At 39.9% G+C, this 24,464-nt stretch overlaps 1 protein-coding gene across 1 annotated transcript in view; it reads right to left on the reverse strand.

The window, feature by feature from the left end:
- Nucleotides 1-24,464, reverse strand: part of VPS13D (vacuolar protein sorting 13 homolog D) — a 3,321,573-nt gene that overhangs the window by 1,821,594 nt on the left and 1,475,515 nt on the right. The window contains exon 27 of the mRNA XM_044060428.1: nt 12,152-12,362. Within this exon, the coding sequence (XP_043916363.1) occupies nt 12,152-12,362 (211 nt within the window). The remainder of the gene's footprint in view (nt 1-12,151; nt 12,363-24,464) is intronic.

Genomic DNA, 24,464 nt, shown 5'->3' on the forward strand with positions numbered 1-24,464 from the left:
AAAACGGAAGCCAATCTGGTGGTCCCCTACCATAAACAAACTCTACAACAGAAAGAAGAAACTGTTGCAAAAGAATAAAATCCCATGTGTGGAGGAGCTGCCTGGTCAGCCTCAGTAAGAAGCTTTGATCCCTTATAAGATCCTCCAAAGCTAGCTACGAAAACAAAATCGCCACTGATTCTAAGGGCAACCACAAAGCATTCTATAGCTATGTCAAGAATCTCAATGGCAACACCCAGATCTGCTCTGAGTTACAGCACAACGGCACAAAAATTACAGAACCAACTGATATTGCCAACATCCTAGCAGATAGGTTCAGTGCTAACTTTACCCCCCACTCACTCCCTAAAGGGCCCATATCTATACAGGAAGAATGCAGAGTCCCTGTAATCACATCTATGCAGGTAAAAGCTGCAGTCTCTAAAACCAAAAACACAGCATCCACGGGACCCAGCAACATCATAAACAAAGACATTGGCAACCTCCAAACTCTGGATCCCACCCAGTTCGAGTTTGTGAAAGGCAGATCATGCCTTCTCAACCTGTTCGACTTCTTTGAGGCAGTCACCAAAGCCGTAGACGAGGGTAAGGTGGTTCACACAGCCTATCTTGACCTCGCCAAGGCTTTCAAACACCATCCCCCATTCTGGAATTATAGCTAAACTCACAAAGCTAGGTATAAATCCCTACGTCACAAGATGGTTTGCCAACTGGCTCACTAATAGAACCCACACTGTAAAAGCTGCAGACTCCAAATCTGACTTCAAACCAGTGACAAATGGAGTACCACAGGGTTCAGTCCTGGGACCTCTCCCGTTTAGTTTGCAGATGACTGCCACAAGGGTGTCTTCTGTTGTTACCATCTTCTCCTCTGCTTCTGGGAGAACCAGGTCCATGGAGAAAGGACCTTTAGATTTTTGAACCACATCTTGTGGCCCCCACGCTGATTCCTAGAAAAGGTTTGTTTGGGGGGGGGGTCAAAAAACATACTCCAATGGCAGACATGGTCTTTCCATCTTTTACACACCTGGAGAGTGTCTCCTTTACAGTGGAACCAAAAAGCGAAGATCTGTCAAAAGGAGTGCTAACGAAGGAAGACTTAAAAGGCTCTGCAAAGTCACACAGGCACATCCAGGCTTGTCTCTGCATAGATAAGCCTGAATACACTGCCCGTGAGAAGCCTAACATTGCACTGGTAATAAGCCTTATGGACGAGTTCACAACCGACTGTAAGGTAGTCAACTGAGAGCCACAGAACTCTGGGCCTCTTCCTTAGTCAGCCTAACAAGCTGGAAAATTCTTTAACTTAGTCCCTTTACAGTCTTGTGAAGTGGGCTAGGGAATTCTGCGAATATATATCAAATGTTGCTGAAGCGTATTCCTGCTTCCATAGTCTGTCCATCATCCTATACTCTCTGTTATAGAGATGAAAGGACAAACTCTCTTCAGTGAGTTCCTTTTTAGTGGCTGCTGCCACAACCATGGCATCAACTGGTACGTCCTTACTCCAATACTGCCTTTCTTCTGGAGATGCCATAATTTTAACTGGTCTCTTAGGGATGGGTTCAGTTGTATCAGGTTCCTTCCATGCCTTCTAACAAATGAAATCAACCAATTTGTTGAAAGGTGGGGCCACCCAGGAGGTAGAAAGGCCAGTCCCGAAAGCTTCCAGGTATACTGATTCCTCAGGAGATGGGTTGTGGGCAGACCAACCACCCTTTTGTTTCAACAGCTCGAGGATGTCTGCAAAGGGGATGTCTTGGGGTGGTGATTTGACAGACCCTTCTCCTTCATCAAAGTCAGTATCAGTGGTGAGGGACTCTTGAAATGAGTCCAGTTGTTTCCTCTTACACCGTCCTAGAGTCTTCCTCAGTGGGGTGGTCCAGGGAAGTACTGGAAGAGCTAGCGATCCCACACTGGGTAGAATGGAAGCTCTAGGCCGGTTGTCCCTTATACATAGAATGAGGATCATGTGACAAGGTCAGTTGAGTGATTTGGGGGGGGGGGGACCTGATCTGCGGAGACAGAGAAGACCCTCTTCGCCACCTCAAAAGATGACCTCCCCTGGGAAGAGGAGACCAATAGAGCAGATACTCAAAGTCCTTGGTTCACCAGTTCCCCCTTCCCTACAGGTTGTCTGCCTGAGGAGGAAGTTGGAACCAAGCTATCAAGGGGCCAAAGCTCTGAGAGGAAGAGAAAGCTCTGAAAATCTCAGAGTCGATCTAATCCTCCCGGATCAGACGTGAAAGCTTCGGCTCCGAGAGCCACCTGGATCCGAACACGTTGAACCGATGACCTCAAAGTCACTGTTAGTTAGATCAGGCGACACTAGTCTTCTCGGATCTGACACAGATGGGCCTGGAGCATTCAAATCCAGGAACTCTGAAACCTCAGGTTGAGTCAGAGGAGGAGAAGAGGCTGGAAGCAGTCCCTGATCCGATGGGGTCAGAACCATAAAGACATGCTTTTGAAAATGCTCTGCGATAAGTTCCCTCATCATCCTAGCCACATCCACCTCGGTAAGGCTCCTAGTAGAATGACATGACACAATCAAAGCAGGTCTAAAATGCCTCTCTAGAAAGGGAGAGGCCAGCCTAGATGGAACTGGGTCTAAGGATGCCAAGTAAGTAGTTCGAGGAAGGGGCTTCGGATCTGAGGTCTTGGGATCTGAAACTGTCTTACTGTTACGGTCTGGCGATACAATTTCTTTGGATCCGATGGCTTGGATACCAGTGGAGATGTCAGATCAGATCTCAGCACCTTCTTTTTTGGCTCTGATGAGTAAGGAACTTCAGCCAATCTGGACTGTTTGGATTGATCCCTATACTTGGAGGTCAAAGGCTGAACACCAGTGATAGCCTCTGAAAAAATGAAGGCAGCAGCCCTTACAAAATTAGTTTGTTCTTATACTCCATGAGGGGCCCAAGGATTAAAGGCCTCACAGATGTCACACTGCTGGATGAGGTGATCTGGTCCCAGGCAGTAATACACAAAGTATGCTCATCTGAAAAGGGCATCTTGGGTCCATACTGCCTGCACTTTTTGAATACTTTTTCAGATATGTCCAGGAAATGAACGGTATTCTACACATAGAATACAACTCATACACACACATGCAGCAAGGAGAAATAACAATACTTTATTTTTTTTTTAAAGAAGAAAAAGTGGGGGTGGGGGGTACCAGCAATGGTAATGAAGACCAAAAGGTCACAGGGAGAAAAACTAATTAGTTAAAAGAGGGTAGGAAAAAATACCAATGATGGCAAGTGAGAGGACTGAGAACGGTCGTGAAATGTTACTGGAAGAATACGGTAGAGTTTACACTAAAAAGGAAGTAAAAATAATTATAAGGAGGTACAATCAAGAAATTTACTTATCACCCAAAGAACACCCGAGAGATATCAGCAACCATACCTGTTCGCAAAAGCAGCAAACAAGATCTGAGGTGAGAGGGGACCACAGCACTGTGAGTAGAGAAGGGCTCGAGAGTTTGTAGGCTTCCACAAGCTGTAGTAACAGCTGAGCTGGATCAGAGTCCCATATGCTGAGGATGAATTAAAATTAACATCAGAATGAAGTATTTAGCAGTATGGATTTCAAAGGATTCAATTATGGCAGTTAAGAATATGTGGGGAGAGTTTCAATGAAAGATAATATGAAATCTGAGAAACTGACAGCTCTTGTTTATGGACATGGTTAGCAAGATACGATCAGTGTCCCTTTAGTTTTACATACAGGTCAGGCATATTTTTATCAATAAGAGAATAAGTTGTGGACAATAATTAATAAAGAGTTGAAGGAATTTATCTGAGAGGGGGAACAAGTGGGATAAGTTGATCCTTCCAATAGAACAAGGTGGTTTTTATAACTACATAGGTAAGGCTCATTATGCATAACAGAAGCATAAAGCTATAATTCAAAGTGGAAAGCTATGAGGATGAAACACAGAGAAAATTAAAAAATAAGAGAGTGGGATTTTGGATGCAGATCTTTAAAGACAATCACAACAGCCATGCAGAATATTATATTCAAAAATTAGCAGAAAGTATGATAAGAAGTAAGCCAACACAAGACTGGAGAAAGGACCGAAAGGGACAACTGTAAATAGGGGTACAGAGCATAAGCAAGAGGGGTTTGGAATTTAATGGAGGAAACTTGGGCCAAGATATGGAGATCAAATAACTACTGACGGAAAGGTAATTTAATGGGAAGAGGCCAAGAAGACATTTGGACTGCAGATTAGACACTGCTTTCCTTATCAGGGACTGATACAAGTGTTTAGGCATAGAAAAATGGATAGGATAACCCTAAGAAGAACAACTGCTCTGGTAGAATATTTCATTGAATCTAGAACAGAAACTGCGGTTAAAAAATTAAAAATAGTAGGGCATATAAAACACTGCACAATAACTATAGGAATCAATCAGAGGAGGTTACAAAAGACTGGGAATAGAGACCGGATAAATAATTTACAAGGAAAAAATGGGAAGACGTGTGTGGCTCCCAAGTACAAAATAAAGTCTAGAACATTTAGAATTTTTGCTTGGAAGCATTTGCATAAGTATCTTTATACTGCAATCAGACTCCAGAGAATTCTTCGTCAAACAGATGGCAAATACTGGAGGTGTGATGGGGAAAAAAGGTAACTGGGAACACATGTTTTGGGAGTGTAGTGAGTTGGTAGACTAAATTCCCTACAGAGCATTCTGTCAGAAATACGGGGTAAGCAAATGGATGTAACTAAGGAAACAATTTTTGAGCTGGGATATTAGATCTGAATTGCCTAGACATAGTAAAGCCTTGCTAAGTTCAATTTCGTAGGCTGCAAAAAAAGCAATTACTAGAAAATGTACATCAAAGTCTAAACCAATCGTATTTGAAACACTGAATATTTTAACAGAGATAAAATAAATGGCAGTGGGATCTTTACAAAAGTGTAGGAGCAAATTACACAGATAAAAATCAAAATTGTAGGAAAAATACATGCAAACTAATGTTTTGAAGAAGGACAGCATTTAAGAGAAACCAGGACTTGATCAATTTATGTGATGTTGGACTGATGATAATTATATAGAAGAATATATATATGATGTATAATGTTACTAACTGGTAACATGTTACTATGTATTTTTCATATAAATGTATGTTTGCCTATGTCAAGTGAAAATTCAGTAAAGGTGTTAAAAAAAGGTAATAACACATTTAAGAAAGGTAATTTAAAATAAACATTATTACACATTGAACAAGAAAAATGTTAAAAATACACTGGCTATACTTCCTTGAGAATTTGTGCACTATTTTTGTGTGTTCAATGGTTGATACAGAACCTCGAACTTAACTACTAAATAGTTTTAATTGTAAGGAGCACTTTTTAAGTAGTTTTATAATCGAAGAAAAAAGTAAGACTGAATGACATGTTAAATTTTAAATGTCAGTCATAAAGAAGGTTTGAAAACAGTGATTTATCAGTTTTGATGCATTCTTATTATTCATTCTTTTCATGTCCTCACTGTCAGTGTGATCACTCCATAATAAAGATGTCACTGGTTTAAAGCTATTGAGTGGATGATACATTTGGTTATGTAATTTGAACATCATCTACTTAAGTTTTCTGTAGTGTTTTACAGTCAGTCTAAAGAAATTCTCTTGCTGAGATGGAACAAAACTGCTTAATGCTAGTGAATAATTTTCTTAATAAATTTTGTTTTGCAACAGTGAAAGTAGTGGTGCACTGTTTTTGAACTCCATCCCTGATTTGATCTTCACTGCACCCTTTTGGGATTCAATTGGTATTCTTTTCATTTGTTTTCTATGCAAGAGAAGCAAAACAACAGTTCACATCAAAAGCTGATCTTTAAGTACTACGGAAAATTAACTAATACAAAACATATTACAAAAACATATGATAATTAGGGAATTGCAGTATATCTAAAATAATCTGTGGAAAGTACAGTTGTGTACACACTTACCATAAATGTAGATGTTCAAGTGCATTCACTGTTGCAGTCATCACATTTGGGTTATCCCTTGCCAGGGTAGCCCTCAGTTAGCCCGAATACCAGTGGCTTACTATTTCTGCGTTGGTTGCCATCGCTCCAGGACTGACGTCAGGTAGTCATTAGTATAAAAAAAGGCAGCAAAGTCATTACATCAGTTTTTCTTACCCTACCTGTCAGGAGCCCCCAAGAGGGAGCTAAGTTATGGTGGAAGACCACCACCAGTAGAAAGTAAATACAAAAAATTCCTTGTAAGGAGAGAGAGAGAGAAAGAGAGAGACAAGGGGGATGGAGGGAGGGAAACCAGGACTGCAACAGTGAATACACTCGAACATCTACATTTATGGTAAGTGTACACAATGGAGAAAGGGGAACCAGACTGTACTATGTTCTTCGTGTTTCACTGTTGCAGACATCACATTTGGGTTGATTCCCAAAGCTGAAGAAAAGGGTGGAGGTAGTGAAGAAGACTGGGAGCTGGCTAGAATGCCTTGCAAGACTGCGGTGGCAAAGCCTGCCCTGGATTTGGAGAAGATAGGCAGGTGGTAATGCTTGGTGAAGGTATGAACTGATGATCATGCTGCAGCCTCTAGGATGTCTCTGGTGGGGACCCCTCTGATGAAAGCTGCAGAGGTGGAGGTTGTTCTGGTAAAATGTGTCCTGACCCCCTTAGGGGGAGGTTTCCCATGTTGCTTGTAGCAGAAATGGATGCAGTGTGCTGTCCATTTGGAAATGGTTTGTTTGGATATGGCTTTGCCCTCTGTTCCTGCAGCAAAGCTGACTAACAATTGATCAGTCTTTCTAAATGATTTAGTCCTGTCTAGATAGAATCTGAGTTGTCTGTGCACATCTAGAGAGTGCAGTATCCTTTCCCCCTTATTTTGTGGGTTAGGGAAAAATGTAGGCAAATGAATGGATTGGTTGAGAGCCACACTGGACACCACTTTTGGCATGAAGGTTGAGTTAATCCTGAGGGAGACCCTGCCAGCATGGAAAATTATTAAGAATTCTACAGCCATTAGTGCTTGTAGCTCGGATACTCTTCCTGCTGAAGTGATGGCCAGAAGCAAGGCTGTCTTCTATGAGAGAAACTTTAATTCTGCTGAAGCTGCTGGTTCAAAGGGGGGAGGGGGGTGAGCTTTTCCAACACAAAGTTTAGGTCCCAAGCTGGGTAGGTACTCTTCTGGGTGGCCTCAAGTTGTTAGCCCCTCATAGGAACTGTTTGATGAGAGGGTGTGAGAAAAGAGGTGGCTCTGTGCTGAAATGAGCAGAGATAGCTGAGGCATGAATTTTAATAAAAGAAAAGGATAGACTCCTGTGTAGTAGGTCAGCAAGGTAATCCAGGATGAGAGGTAGAGAGGGCTGTGCCATCCAGGCTCCCTTAGCCTAGATCCAGGTGCAAAATCTTTTCTGTCAGCATAAGACTTTCTAGTGCTAGGGCTTCTGGCCTCACATATAACATCTAGTACCCGTTTGCTGAGACTGGCAGCTTGTGCAGTGGTCAGGGAATAAGCCAGGCTACCAGACTGAGGGTCTAAAATTGGGGATGTATGAATTCTCCTTCCCTCTGGGTCAGGAGTGTTGGGATCTGATGGAGATGCCATGGTGGCACAGCAGTGGGTACCAGTGCTGGCATGGCCAGTCTGGGGCAATCAGGATTGTCCTCTGTTTTCCTTCTTTATTTTGAGCAGTGCCATTGTAATGAGCAGTAGTGGGGGAAATGCATAGACCAAGAGGTTGACCCACTGGAAGGATAGAGCATCCACTTTCCAGGCCCTGCAGTGAGGCTCCCTGGTGCAGAATGTGCTGAGCTGATGGTTGGAGTGGGAAGCAAAGAGGTAGACCTTCGAGGTGCCCCATTTCTGAGTTACAAGGGTGAAGGTTCTTTGGTCTAGCTGCCATTCGTGTGGGTCCAGAAGATTTCTGCTTAAGTTGTCTGCCAGAGAGTTTAGAGAGCCTGGCATGAATTGTGCTTACAGGTGTAGTTGCATGGCTGAGGCCGTGTGCCAAAGGGTCATAGCGAGCCTACACAGAGGGTACGAATGAGTCCCTTCCTGCTTGTTGATATACCACATCACAGTGGTGGTGTCTGTTTTGATCAGTAGAGCTCCCGGGGAGATGAGGAGTCTGAAAGCTGTCAGTGCGTGCTGGATAACCAACATCTCTTTTTGGTTGATGTGCCGATGTAATTGATGTGGGCTCCATTGGCCCTGTATGCACCTGCCGTCTAGGTGTGCACCCCAGGCACAGTCTGATGCATCTGTGGTGAGGGTCTGGGCAGCGTGGGGTTGTGAGAAGGGTAGTCCCTTGTTGTGGTAGCATGCTGCTGCCCGCCAAAAAAAAAAATCTTTCCTTAAACAATGTATCATTGGCATAAGAATTTCCAGGTCATGAGAGTGTTGAAACCAAAGGTTTTTTAGGTACCATTGTAGTTTCCTCATATGCAATATAGCATATGGAATGAGTAGAATGCAAGAAGCCATGAACCCCAGAGCTTGCAGATTTTCATTGCTGATAACTGGGGTCTGGTGGGTAGTTGACAGAAATAGGCTGTCAGGTAGGTTTGCTTTTCTGGTATTAGGAATGCCATCTGGGATGCTGTGTCCTGGCTTGCTCCCAGGAATATAATTTTTTGGGTGGGTACTAGTTTGGATTTCTTTTCATTGATAGTATACCCCAGGGAGGTCAGTAGGTCCTTCACAAAGATCAGGTGCTTGAGCAGGTTTTCCTGACTGCCTGAATTAGGCAGTCTAAGTATGGGTAAATTTGAATACTTCTTTGTCTGCAAAAAGCAATGGCGGGAGTGAAACATTTTGTGAAAAACTCTGGGAGCAGTGGATAAGCCAAAGAGAAGCACAGAGAGATTAAAGTGCAGTGATCCTGCCCTGAAACGTAGATATTTCCTGCATGATTCCCTGATTGGGATGTGTAGGTAGGCCTCTTTTAGGTCTACAGTGGCTAGCCGAGCATCCTTGTAGAGCATAGGTAGTAGTTGCTGGAAGGTGAGCATTTTAAATTTTGGTATCACCAGAAAGGTGTTTAGAATGGATAGATCGAGGATGGGGTGCCAGGTGGCCCCTTTTCTGGGTACCAGGAAGAGTCTGGAGTAGAAACCTTGGCCTATCTGTTCTGCAGGAACGTGCTCTATTGCTCTCATTGAAAGCAGGGGAAGGACTTGATTTTTGGCCTCTGGCCACTGGTTTGGGGGAAGATCTGGGAACCCCTGTGGGGTTGGTAGAGTGTGTAAATAAACTTTGTATCCCTAGGACACTATGTTGAGGACCCAGCAGTCATTGGTAATGATGGCCCAGGTGCTTGCGTGGATGGAGAGTTTTCCTCCTAGGGGCAAGTGCAGGTGGGCAGAGAGAGGAGGGCCTGCTTCCCTGGGGTCTGGGCTGAGCTGACCTGGAGGGGGCAGGGAAGGACCAGTGCTTGGAGGGGCAATGCCTACTGAACCTGGGTGGCTGGACCTGCAGGAAGTCCGTAACTGTCTGCATAGATTTAGCTTTTTCTTCCATCTTTTTTAAGACCTCCTCTGCCTTGGTGCCAAATAATTTGCCTTTGTGCAAGGGTGCATCCAATAACTTGGATTTGACATAGTCTGTGGCAAGGGCTGTTCCTTAAGCCAAGCATGCTTTCTAAGGACAGAACCAATGACTGTTGCCCTGCAAGATGCTTCTAGGGTGTCAAAACCACATTGTAAGGTGTGCTTAGTTACTTGACTTTGCAGAATGCATTAACTCTTGTAACTCTATTTTCTGCAAAAGCAGAAAAAGATGATATTTTTGTTTGAGGAGTTCCATGGTATGCTGCTGGAATTTTAGCATATGGAAATGACAGTTTAGTGCTCTAATAGCAAGAGTAGCAGAGGTGTATACTTTTTTATCCCCATCTGTCTGAAGCTCGGGACTCCCTATCTGAGGGGGTGGGTTTCTTAGCAGAAGTTGCTTTAATTCCTTTAGGCCCTTGAGAAATAACCACAGGGTCAGCAGTAGGATTTTTGAAAAGAAATTTGTGAGAGTCAGGGACTCTACAGTACCTGTCAGGTTTCCTGGGAGCAGGTGGGAGGGTGTCAGGAGTCAAACTAGATTCCATGAAAACATTATCCACAACATCCAGGACAGGAGGAATGGTCAGAGGTCTCTGCTGTGGAAGATCTAAGAATTCCCTGAGTCTCTTTTTAGAATGAGGGTAGTCCTGACATTCCCAATGGAAGTGCTCCCTTAAAGTATGTAGGGTTTCACCAATGGAAAACTCTTCGGGTGGAGAGGCTGAAGGAAGAGATTCCTCTGCATCAGAATCCTCATAAGCAGAGATGGGTTGCACGTCTTCATATTCAGATGCCTCAGAGTCATCGGTCTCCTGTTCAGACAAAACTACTGGGGGACAAATCTTTTTTTCTTTTGGAAGGGGTAACTTGGCTTCCCCTGATCAGCATTATAAGGTCTTCTGCCATTTTAAGCATTTGAGACTGAGGCAAGGAAGCAGGTGCCTGAGACTGGGTCGGTTTCTTGGGTGTGGTTCATACCCTGGGCCTTATAAACTCAGCAGTTTTCAAAAGAACAGTAGACGTGAAAGAAGTCGTCTGTCTGTGTTGAGAATCGGTAGTGTAACGTACTTCCTCGGAAGCCAGTGCCTGCTGAGAGGCTCCAGAGCCATCCAAGGTAGAAACATCTGCAGGATCCTTAGTCGATGAAGAGTTTTCTGGCATATCGGACTCCGAAAAGGTCTTGGTAGCGGCCTGCAAATCCACAGAAGCAGGCATCAGGGGCTGTGAAAGCAACTCACTGAGGACCGGAGAACTGACGATTAGCTTAACGGAAGCATCGTCGGTAGGTTTAGACCTGTGTGGTCTGTCTCTGTCTTTATCCTTACATTTTTTCGGAAGATCTGCTGTCGGATGACTTACCAAAGCCATATTGAAATTCGAGAAATGAGAGTAAAAATATCTAGCTACAATAAAAGCCCAATGACATATAGTCCTGGGGTTGAACAAAGCACAAAAGCGACAGTGGGGTATGTCATGGTCTGGGCCTAAGAAAGTGACTCAGTAAGAATGAAAGTCTCGGTGTGGTATTTGCTTTCCACAGGCGAGACAATTGTTAACTTTTTCTGATATCGGTTAGAGCAAGAAAACAGAATCCCCAATGGGGTACTTAGCTTTAGAAGACTTCAACTTTAATTCAGTAAATGAAAACTCAGGTAGAGGCTGACTGGCACTCGTGCGAACTGCTTCTGGCTCCTTGGCAAGAAAGACTGATGTAATGGCGTTGGCTGCCTTATTTTATACTACTGGTGACCTGACGTCAGTCCTGGAGTGATGGCAACAGACGCAGAAATACTAAGCCTCTGGTATTTGGGCCAACTGAGGGCTACCCTGGCAGGGATAACCCAAATGTGATGACTGCAATAGTGAAACACGAAGAACATCTGCAGTGAACAAGACCCGGCTTAAAAAGCATATATTAGTTTGCATTACTATAATAAATGCAAAAATAAGTATTTAAAAACTGGACTAAGTAAAAAAAAAAAAAAAAGAGAATAAATGATTAACAAGTTGCTACATAAGCTTTGCATCTGCTACATTATCTTTACATTTAAATATCATCCTTGCACCTGGACACTTTATGCCATTTCCAATTGCTTTAGCTTATCCTACCGTTATATTTCAGTGGGAGTATCTTCCAGCTCATCAGGGGACCAAGCTTTAATGTACGTTCCTTACTTTGTAGACTTGGGGTCAAGGGAAGAAGTGGCTGGGACAGGCTACCAGAGATTTATCTTAAAAAGGCAGCTCGCTGGTCAGAATCCTTAACGCACAGGTGTAGCATGCAATGATTACAGTCAGCATATTACTGCAAGCTCTACATACATCCTGGGTCATGCTATGCAATGTTTCCTTAGTAATCAATGAATTATTCAGTTCCTAAACCTCTGGCCTTCAATTCCACACACTCTCGAAAGAAAGTAGGTTAACTTTTTCCTCTCTTCTCCATGGGTGACCCCTAGGACAAACAAGATTCAACACTGAATCTATCTCACCAGGAGAATGGATGGAAGCACTGTCTCAGCACCAAAGGGAAAATTTGCAAATAACGTTTTCTCAGTCTACTTATCTCATCCATTAACAGAGCAAAAATCACACATATGCTCACCTGTCTAAGTTTCTCTCCACTTGCAACTGCAGACGACATGGCTCTTTTAACAGATTTACCCCCGTTTGTCTAACAAAATAGGAAGGAAAGATAAGATCACTATTTTCCTCCTGTAAAACCCCAGTGTACTCATAGGAGTGTCTCTCTGCTGCAAAAATATCCATGTCCTGAAGATCAACCACTATACAGTCTAATAGGCAAATGTGACCATCTGAAGAAAAAAATAAAAACAATGTTAGTCACCAAACATGCCAAAGCAGAAGATGAAAACAAAGTCATATTACGTTAACATTTCAAATTTTGTATTTAGAAATAAATAAATAAATAAACATCTTGTAGAAAGATGTGGTTATTTTATTTTTGTGTGTTTATTTATGTACAAATATTAATGGTAATTCCATTAAAAAAAATCATAGAAGTTCATATACGCAACTTTACATTTCAATATTTTAATTCACATTTCTTGACTAATAAACTTTACAATTTTACACATTTTTATATATGGATTAAAATAAACATCCCCTATGTCACATTTTCTCCATACTCATTTGCTTGCACTGGTTCCAGAGTAACCACATACTGGAATGCAATTTACTACTATTGTCTTTAACCAGTCAACTCCGTGCCTTTAAAATTATTTATGATTTTCATTACATCACCTACAATATGGCTAATATTCAAGTTTCAGTTTCTGGTAACTGCATTATTTGCTGCCACCATTAATCTGCCCAGTGATGCATTGCTATACCCAAGCTCCTCCAAGCCTGTGTCCCAACTAAAATACACAATTTCTTTAGTTAAGATAATGTGGTCACTAAACATTTTGAAGACATGGTTTGAAGTTTAACTTTGAGCATGCCCACATTATGAACTACAAGTCACCTGTTTCACTACCAATCACATTTCATCACCTTCAAGGAACATTTATTAGTCTACTTCAGATATGGAAGTATTTATGCAGGCATTTCCAGGTGAATATCCTGAATCTTATGGTTTTACTGTTAGATAATAGGACTGAAACCAAATAAACCTCCTTTATTCAAAGCGAGTGCCAAACACAGAACATTAACGCCACAAGAATAAATACGTTTTCGACCCTGGTACACCTAGGTCTTCTTCAGAAAAACTGAAATCCATTAAGGAAGTGCCTTTTGTACAAAGTTAATTCATCAAAATCATCAATTAGCCAATGAAAATCAGCCTCATTTAAAAATATATCAACTTTTAAAAACAAGTGAAATCTTCACTGGTAGTAAAAACATATACCATATTCCTAGTGAACTAATTACAGTTAAAACACTTTAAATTTCTAACAATGATTATAACAAAAGTAAGTATATAATAATAGACTGTAAGCAGAATAAATATACAAAATGTAAAAAATATATATAAATATACATAAAAAAGGAAAGCTTTCCTTATATTTAAACCTTGTTTGCTTTGATGGTAAAATATTGTGTAACTATGCCCCCTTGTGGTAACAGTAAAAAACTTCATAATTTAGCTGCCCTAAGCTTGAGAACTGAAGAGATGGAAAGTGTGTCATTGAGACCTGGGGGTTTAGTCGAATCCAACACGATTTGCCAAAAAAGTTCTTTGTATTCTAGTTTGGCTTCCCACATACCACCCCTGATCTCTTTCGGGACAATTTCCAGGACAAAAAAAGAAAAAGACGCTTGAGGACATTTCAAAGTGTGTCTGTACAATGCATTTTTGTTATATTGTTTCCTAATTTCATATAAATGTTCATATATGCGGTTCTTCAACTTTCTTTCAGTTTTTCCCACATAGAAAGAACCGCAAATTTTACACATAGCAATGTATATAACTCCTTGAGTATTGCAATTGGAAAAGGTGTCACTAGCAATGTTTCTATCTCTTGAAGGTATGGAAATGTGGGTTTGATTAATTACATAAGCACATTGTGAACATGCTCCACATTTAAAAGTCCCATGCCTTTGTGAAGAACCTTTAAGTTTATTTTGCCCATTGAACTCAAACAATTGTTTAAAATTCTGGTCCTTCCTGTATATAAATTTCAAGTTTTTATTTTTAAAAATCTCCAGATCAGAAAATTCAACAAATTTGTTCCATTCCTTGGTGATAACTTTCTTAATCACACCTGAATCACCTGAATAGTCAAAAATAAAAGCTTCACAAAAGTTGCCAACTTCACTATTTAGTGGGACTAGAGGAACTGTATTAGAAGAACCACATCCTAAAATGGGAGAAAATCTATCATGTCTCCCCTGAATCACTGTCTCCAGCATCTGTTGCAATAAACCTTCCGGGTATCCCCTTTCTCTAAACATTTCTAAAACCTTTTCACTTTCACTAAGAAAATCAACATCATTAGATGTCATCCTACTGATCCAAACCAGTTGACCCTTGACCAGGTTCCTTTTCTGAAAGTAAGGATGAGCACTTTTGAAGTGAAGATATGAGTTAGAAAATGTTTCTTTGCGAAATATGTTAGATGAAAAACCTTGGTTAGTTTTTGTAAGGGTAATGTCCAAATATGTAAGCACATCTGAATTATAGTTGTAAGTAAAATCCAAAAATGTGGTAGTACTTTTAATATATTGAAAAATTCTAAAAAAGTGTCATAAGAACCCATCCAAAAAATAACAATATCATCCAAGAATCTCTTGAATAAACACCAATGTGTTGCAAAGGGGCTCTCAAGGATGAATAATTCTTCCCACCTAAACAAAATAATATTCGTGTAGGTGGGAGCACATTTGGCTCCCATAGCCACTCCTCTAGTTTGTTTGTAAAATTCACCTTGGAAGAACATGAAGTTGTTATTAAGAATAATATCCATAAAAAGTAAACAATTATTAAAGTCATCATTGGAAAATAGTTTACTGTCCCTCATTTTCTCTTCTAACCATTGTAAACCTATATCATGGGGGATGGACCCAAATAGGTCAACCACATCCAATGTAACGAACACCAAATCTGGGGAAAATAGGTGAGATTCAACACATTTTAAAAAATCCCATGAATCTTTTAGTGAAGTAACACCCTGTTGTGAGAGTTTTTTCAACTTCTCGTCCACAAATTTTGCAAGTGGTGTAGTGGCTGAACCATCCGAGGAAACAATCATCCGTAATGGAGGGTCAACCTGATCTTTGTGGACCTTGGGTATGCCAAAAGCCGAGGGGACTCTAGGGTGTGTGTTAGACAAAAAATGAAAATTATCCTGAGTGATGGAACTCTCCAAAAGTAAGTCATTCAGGAGTAAATTAATATTTGAATGAGATACATTCACCTCATTAATAGAAACTCTAGAGTATTTGTTGGTGTCGTGTAATAAATCATTCATCTTGGACTCATAAGTAATGAAGTCCATCAGGACCGTTCCACCCCCTTTGTCAGGATGCATAATCCTTATACTGGTGTTGTTCCTGAGCTCATTAAACACTTTCCTTTCTTCTTGTGTTAAGTTTGGGAAAATCTTGTGTTGGGCTATTGTATTCCTTACTTCCCTTTCTAAAACATTCTCTAGATTCTTTAATTGAGGGTGTAGTGGTGGGTTAAAAACACTTCTTCTCTTTAAAGAATTGTTGACTGAATAACCTTGTTTGTGTGCCTGAAAAATAAGGGCCAAGTTCATTTTCCTCAAAAACAATTTAACATCCACTATTAACTTGGGTAAATTGGCCTTACGCATAGGGATGAACTTGAAGCCCTTAGAAAATAAATCAAAATGTGCTTCTGTCAATTTCAAATTAGTGTAATTAAAAATGTTGCACCCATTAAATTGGAAAGTAAATCCTTGTTGCAAAATGAAGGTATTTGAGTCAGAAATTACCTCCGACTCCACCTGCGGTTGTAACTGTGGTAGGGGACAGGATTCTGTTTGCGAATCCTGTCCGACCTCCTTAAAGGGGGCGGCTGTTCAACTAGAAAGCACTCTTCTTCCCCTTCAAACCCCTCTTGTCTGTTGTTTTCAGTTTCATGTAAAGGGTATACTGGGTGGTCCTGGTACGCTTTATAACCTGAGGCAGCAGCAGTTTTAAAAGTCTTTGGTGGGGGGTAAGCATTACCTTCCTTGTAATCTTTTAAGTCTCTTTCCAATTTTGTGACTTTCCTCCTCATATTCTTAATACACCTGTTCTCTATATCTGAAAAAATATCGAAATACAGTTTCTTTTCTGTGTCTATAGTAAAAAACAAATCATTGATAATGTTGTTATTAATAGTTTCTATCAGGTCTAAAAGTGACACCCTAATTCTTTCATTTTCTTTAATGATGGCATCAACCACCTTTAATCCACATTCATCATAAATTTTAATAAGGTCAGAGTGAAATTCAGTACCTTGCGTCACATTATTGGGGAACTTAACAATACGTAGTCCCTTGGGCACAATCTGCTTGTCGAGACATTCTCTCAGGAATGTGCAATCACATCCTAAATGCTTATATTTCTCTAAGTAAAAAAACAAATCATCCATATTTTCTCTATAAGTTTTAACCACTGGTTCCTTAGATCGGGTAGTGAGGTAGGAACCATTAATGGAAAAGCGTTTGTCCAAAAAAGCTTTAAAACCACTAACAGACAAAACAGTAGTAAAGTCACCTTGGTTTTCAAGCGGAGATTCCATTTGCACTTTAGGTTGTTCTTGTGTCCTGTTACCACGAACGGGTTGAGAATGGGAGCGTAGCAACCGTGGAAAGTTATTAAATTTGTTTCCTGTGTTGGGTAAATGACCATCCAAAACCTCTTTAGTGCTAACACCAAAAGATCGTCTATCAGTCTGTTGGTTCTGTCCAGAAAGCACTAATGGCGATGTACTATTTAAACCAGAAGCTAGTTGCAGAATGGAAGAGCAAGCTGGTGTGAGTAATTCCACCAGCTGCGATAGTTGACCAATCACTTTGCGCAATTCACCCATCCCATAGTGTTTGGGTGATTCAAGTTCGGTTTCACCCTCCAAATTCCCTGCCATCGTATAAATACCAAAACCAAAAAGCGATGGTAAAGCATGCTTAAGAAACCAAAAACCAGAAACAAAGCTTGCTTTGGGAATCCAAGTGAAGGACTGAAACCAAATAAACCTCCTTTATTCAAAGCGAGTGCCAAACACAGAACATTAACGCCACAAAAATAAATACGTTTTCGACCCTGGTACACCTAGGTCTTCTTCAGAAAAACTGAAATCCATTAAGGAAGTGCCTTTTGTACAAAGTTAATTAATCAAAATCATCAATTAGCCAATGAAAATCAGCCTCATTTAAAAATATATCAACTTTTAAAAACAAGTGAAATCTTCACTGGTAGTAAAAACATATACCATATTCCTAGTGAACTAATTACAGTTAAAACACTTTAAATTTCTAACAATGATTATAACAAAAGTAAGTATATAATAATAGACTGTAAGCAGAATAAATATACAAAATGTAAAAAAATATATATAAATATACATAAAAAAGGAAACCTTTCCTTATATTTAAACCATGTTTGCTTTGATGGTAAAATATTGTGTAACTATGCCCCCTTGTGGTAACAGTAAAAAACTTCATAATTTAGCTGCCCTAAGCTTGAGAACTGAAGAGATGGAAAGTGTGTCATTGAGACCTGGGGGTTTAGTTGAATCCAAAACTATTTGCCAAAAAAGTTCTTTGTATTCTAGCTTGGCTTCCCAGGTGATTCAGGTGTGATTAAGAAAGTTATCACCAAGGAATGGAACAAATTTGTTGAATTTTCTGATCTGGAGATTTTTAAAAATAAAAACTTGAAATTTATATACAGGAGGGACCAGAATTTTAAACAATTGTTTGAGTTCAATGGGCAAAATAAACTTAAAGGTTCTTCACGAAGGCATGGGACTTTTAAATGTGGAGCATGTTCACAATGTGCTTATGTAATTAATCAAACCCACATTTCCATACCTTCAAGAGATAGAAACATTGCTAGTGACACCTTTTCCAATTGCAATACTCAAGGAGTTATATACATTGCTACGTGTAAAATTTGCGGTTCTTTCTATGTGGGAAAAACTGAAAGAAAGTTGAAGAACCGCATATATAAACATTTATATGAAATTAGGAAACAATATAACAAAAATGCATTGTACAGACACACTTTGAAATGTCCTCAAGCGACTTTTTCTTTTTTTGTCCTGGAAATTGTCCCGAAAGAGATCAGGGGTGGTATGTGGGAAGCCAAACTAGAATACAAAGAACTTTTTTGGCAAATAGTGTTGGATTCGACTAAACCCCCAGGTCTCAATGACACACTTTCCATCTCTTCAGTTCTCAAGCTTAGGGCAGCTAAATTATGAAGTTTTTTACTTACCACAAGGGGGCATAGTTACACAATATTTTACCATCAAAGCAAACAAGGTTTAAATATAAGGAAAGGTTTCCTTTTTTATGTATATTTATATATATTTTTTACATTTTGTATATTTATTCTGCTTACAGTCTATTATTATATACTTACTTTTGTTATAATCATTGTTAGAAATTTAAAGTGTTTTAACTGTAATTAGTTCACTAGGAATATGGTATATGTTTTTACTACCAGTGAAGATTTCACTTGTTTTTAAAAGTTGATATATTTTTAAATTAGGCTGATTTTCATTGGCTAACTGATGATTTTTATTAATTAACTTTGTACAAAAGGCACTTCCTTAATGGATTTCAGTTTTTCTGAAGAAGACCTAGGTGTACTAGGGTCGAAAACGTATTTATTCTTGTGGCGTTAATGTTCTGTGTTTGGCACTCACTTTGAATAAAGGAGGTTTATTTGGTTTCAGTCCTTCACTTGGATTCCCAAAGCAAGCTTTGTTTCTGTTTTTTGGTTTCTTAAGCACGCTTTACCATCGCTTTTTGGTGTTAGATAATAGGACCGCACAGACTTCCCACCACTACATCCTAGTAATATGTTTATTTTCTCAGTCTTTCTTACACATCTTCCCTTGTCTTTTACATTTTGATGAAGCATTCGATACATTCCACTTAAAACTATGCGGTGTTAATGAGCCACTTCTTGTAGCACATGATTTGATTCCCTCAGCCTTCTTTTGCCTATTGTAGGACCTTGAGAAAGTCACTTAAAGAGACAGTACCTTCGGGCAATTGGGACTTTGGACTATGCTCATTAATGGTCTACTGGAAAAAATAATGGTCTTCTGGACTACATAGTTACCTATGAAATAGCTCGTTTTTTTTTTACTTTCCCATATAAAATCTTTTTGTTTCTTTTGAAAACACCTTTCATAACTTCTCATGGCCTGTACAGGAAAGTCTGCCTTGTATATAAAATTAGAGGGATTATAAACATTTTCAGGGACTGATTTTATTGTCCGAATATAAAGCCACTGTTCTCCAACCGCACAATTTTCTAATAATTTTTTTAAACGTCTTTATGAAATGATCCCATTTTAAACAGCAACATGAGTTCACATACATTAACATACTAGAAAACAAACCATAATAAGTTTTAATTATTATTGCCATGCACAAGACATATGCTCTTTTTAACAAATTTCATTCACTCCAAAATTACAAAAATTAATCAATTCCTGCCATCCCTTAAACCTCCCTCTTTCACCTCCTGAACATTATTTGCATGCGCTATTCCCATGAATTTGATTTGTATGAATTTTCCTCCTTTCCTTTCTAAAGATCTCACCTCTACTTTTATTTCCTTTACAATATACAAAACTTGTCTTATGTTTGGTACAGATTTTGATTTCCATTTTCTAGTAACTACTACTTAATAGTCAACAGCATTAAACTTAGGAAAAAGCCTTAATATGTGTAGGCAACTCAATCTTATATCCCAACTCAAAAGAAGAATTTCTTTAGTTACCACTACTTGCTCCCCCAACACTTCTGTCAAAGTACTCTGTACAGAGCTTTTAAAATCCTTACATTTCCAAACACATTCCCAATTACCTTTCTTTCTTCCTCACCACATCTCCAGCATTTGTTATCCACCTGAGGAAAAATCCTCTGAAGTCTACTTGGGGAATAAAAATACCTAAGCAAACATTTTCATGCAAAAATCCTACACCTTCTGGATTTTGCTGCATATGTGGAAGCCCTGCATATTTCTTTTCGTTGCTCCTTTGCAAACTGCCTTTTTACCTCTTTTCACATTCTTTTCTAATCTCCTCTGACTGACTCACATATGCAAGATTTCATACACCCTACTAATTATCCTTTTTTAATAGCATCTTCTGTTCTAAACTCAATTAAAGTTCACCAAAGCAGGACCTTTATGTAACACTCCCTTAACTCCTTTGCCTATAATCTCTTAATCTCTTGTAAGGAGGGTAGACACTTTTTTAGGGATGCACTTCACCACTGCTTCACTCTGACAGCCATCCTTAATGCCTCACGTCCAAAGCTGTGTCTTCAGTTCCTCTTCTTCCACCGGACTATCATATAATTCCTGAGTGGGGCTTACATGGACCCCCAATGGTGTGATGAGGGGCAGTGCCATCCTACATCTGCCAGCTTTTTCCCTTTAAGGCCTAACCCTAGTTTCCCCTCTCTCTTCCTTGGTTATGTGGTTAGCATCATGGGGTAGGTGTGTAATAAGAGTGTGATGCCAGGGTTGGCCTTAGCCCTGTTTAGCAAAGAGTTGGGCGGACTAAAGAACTATTAATACTACAGTTTCATGACACTTATATGACTCACAGCGTTAAATGCTCATTCGCCCATAATGGTTAGCTGCCGTTGCTAAGTGTTCAACAGGATTTTCATCTAAAAACTGAGGTCAGATTAATCATCAGGTGTTGTGCATTACTTGAATTACTGTTGCACAAGACAGTAAGATCATGCTTAATTTGAAGGCTAAAAGAGATTTTCTTTTGCTTCCACTGCTAACATAGGATTTATGACTGGTTCTCAATGTATATAATTATAAAAAATAACTGGAATAGTCAGACAATATGAAAGCAAACATTAGTAGACAAAAAAGAACAGATACTGTGATGTGAGGCAACTTCTAATCATCAAGAGTTATGACAGAATGTTTCAAAAGTATAACAGAAAAACACTTCTTATAGTTACATTTAGGAGCAAAGGGTCTATACTGAAACATCTACATTCATTTAGTCTAAGTTCAATACACCTAAAACAGTTTAATCTAAAGCAAAACAACAAAAGAAATCATCAAAAAAATTAAAAAAAAGTTATTTACTCACCATAACATTCCATACGTGTTGTCCATTTTCATTCTTCCTCAATAGCTGGGTTTGGATTCGACCCTCGTAACCGATTAAGCTTTTTTAGCTCGTGGCCACCAAAAATCTCTTGAACTCCTCCCTTACCCATAATGCACCAACCCCTAACATACCTCACATCTTGTTTGCTGGTTAACATTATGCAAGAAATATTACCATAATAGCACTGGTGGAAGAAGCCATTATTTGGAGCTCAGCATAAAAAACAGTGGCACGCTTACAAGTCCTCGTTCTTCCAGAAATCAACTGTTAAAAAAGGTTGGGAGTTAGTGGGAGAGAAGTTGAAGAAGAATGAAAATGGACAACACAGACGGAACGTTATGGTGAGTACATAACTTTTTTTATCTGACATTGTCAATTTTCATTTATTCCTCAACAGCTAGGGCTCAGTCCCCAGCTACATAAAATCCCAGGTGGATTTTAAGGAAGGATATTCCTTAAAGCACAGCTGAGCCAAAGGCTGCTCTTTCCTGAGACCAGATCCAATCTGTAATATATAATAAATGTATGAGGACTTGCCCAAGTTGCAGCCTCACATATGTCATCCATTGAAGCCCTAGGGAGAAACACTGAAGAAGTTGCCATGGACCTAGATGAAGGGTTCAGTAAGGACAAACCCAACTTGTTGTAGACAAACAGTGTACAATCCATCAGCCATCTGGCTAAAGTTACCTTTGCAACTGATTTGCCGAATTTAGAATTTGCAAAGGAAACAAATAATTGATCTGCCTTTCTAATTTCTTTTGTTCTATGTAAGTAAAAATGTAACTGTCTGTGAACCTCCAATAAATGCACATATATTAACCTTTGTTTGCAAATTTAAGAAAGAAAACAGGCAGATTAATGGACTGGTTGATGTTACATTCTGATATCACCTTAGGAAGTAAAACGGATTGGTTTGTAAAGTTACTCTATCCTTGTGAAAACTCAAGTAGGAAGGTTTAGAAGACAAAGCTTGAAGTTCTGAAATCCTTCTAGCAGAGGTGATGGCTACCAAAAAGATAGTCTTCCAGGTCAGAAACTTTAGATAACATTTTACTGCTGGTTCAAAAGGGAAATTAATTAAACCCCGCAGTACCAAATTTAAGTCCCATGGAGGAGTTGGATCTTTATAAGGAGGTCTCAAAAGAAAAGTACCTCTCAAGAAGGCCTTACAAAGTTTAGATAAAGCCAAGGTAGAATTCTCATATCCAATGTGAAAATTAGAGATGGCTGCTAAATGAACTCTTAATGGTTGAAAAGCTAGCTCCGTCGTCAAAAATTTAAGAACACTTTTTACAGTGGCTGAAAAGGGGTAAATATTTTTCTGATGTGCCCAAAACATAAACCTCTTCCATTTACTTCTGCAAAGTTTTCTTATAGAAAATTTATGGGAAGACAAAAGTATATGATGGACAAGGGATGAGATCATAGGTTGTCTGGCTATTAACTGAAGTAAAGAAACTACACTATCACCTTTAGGTTTAAGATATCCGGGTGAATCATGCCTGTTGGGTGAGACAGGAAGTCTGGAATTGGATCCAGAATCCAAGGTGGGTAAATTAGATGAGGCCAAAGAAAAGGGAACCAAATCTGTCGAGGCTAGTAAGGTGCAATGACGATGACCCTGCTCTTCAACTGGAAAGCTTTCCGTAGAAACTTGAGGATCAATGGATTTAGAGGATACACACAGAGGAGACAAGGGATCAATCATGCAGTAGAGCATACCTCAGTGATTCCACTGATGGTGGGATTAGGGCAGAGAAGCTACTGAATTTGTTTAGAGAAGAAACAAAGTGGTCGCAGCAAGGCTGGCCCTATTGGTCAAAAAATGTTTCTGCCACCTTCATGTTGAGAGACCACTTGTGAGGTAAATGAATGGACCTGCTCAATTTGTCTACTATTACACTGGACTTCCCTGGAATGTGCACTGCTATCAGAAAACAGTTGGATGAGATCGCCCACTGCGAAACAAGGGGTAAGACCTGGTCCCTCTGTTTGCTGATGTACCAAACTAGTGACATACTGTCTGTGTGAATCGCAGTTGCCCAGAAAGGTAGAGTTTCTTGGAAGGCCTGCAACATTAAGAGCACTGCTCTCATTTCCAGAACACTGATATGCATGTTGGCCTCTTCAAGGGACCATATGTCTTGGACTGTTTTCCCCTGGAAGTGCCCCCTCCACCCAATCTGGGATGCATCTGTGGTCACAATGGCCTTGTGTTGAGGAAGAATGAAAGGACAACCTTGTACAACCTGATCTAATTGAATCCACCACCAAAGGTATCTCTTGCATGCCTGAGTGATTCTTATTTGGGCTGACATGTTGGTAAAGAATAAACCATTGTGCTGCTAACATCCGCTGAAGAATTCTCACATGAAATCTTGCTAGAGGAACTAGGACTATAGCCACCAACACTGATCCCAAGGCTTGTAGAATCAATCAGGCTGAGATTGTGATACCATAAAGTATTCTTCTGAGCTGGAATCTGATAAGTTTGTACTTTTGAGAGGAGAACAGAAGCTGTCATTGGTACCATGCTGAAAATTGCTCCTACGAATTCCAATATCTGAGACTGCTCTAACTGAAATTTGTTGTAATTTAGTTACCCCCAGAATGAAGCAAGTCTGAAGACCTGATCTTGTGATCTTATTAGTACATGCCTGGTCAGGGCAGTAATGAACCAGTCATCCAAATACGGAAACTCCAAATCCCTGCAGTCTCAGGTGAGCTGCTACCACTGTCGTGCATTTGGTGACCATGAATATCCTGGGAACTGGGGTGAGACCAAAGGACCCTGAGAGTGTGGCAATGGGCTATCTATACTGGCAATGACCGGCTCCCAGCTGAAAGCGTAGATACCTTCTAGAGTGTTCATTTTTATTTAATAGCATGCATCCTGAAGGTCTATCAAGCACATCCAGGTAGGGTCTATATTAATTCATGGAAAACTAATTTGGCCATTCAGCGAACGGCCGTTCATCGAATGTTCACTTCAGCAAACGTTTTTCTAAGGGAATGGAATCACTTGCCCTCCACATCAACCGTAACACAAACTACATTATATCAAACCCACAAAGGTGGGGGGCTGTGCCCTCCCCACTTATATATACACCAACTCCAA

Source organism: Protopterus annectens, chromosome 2.part0, assembly GCF_019279795.1.
Source record: "Protopterus annectens isolate FY-2018-M chromosome 2.part0, PAN1.0, whole genome shotgun sequence".
NCBI classification, from domain to species: domain Eukaryota; kingdom Metazoa; phylum Chordata; order Ceratodontiformes; family Protopteridae; genus Protopterus; species Protopterus annectens.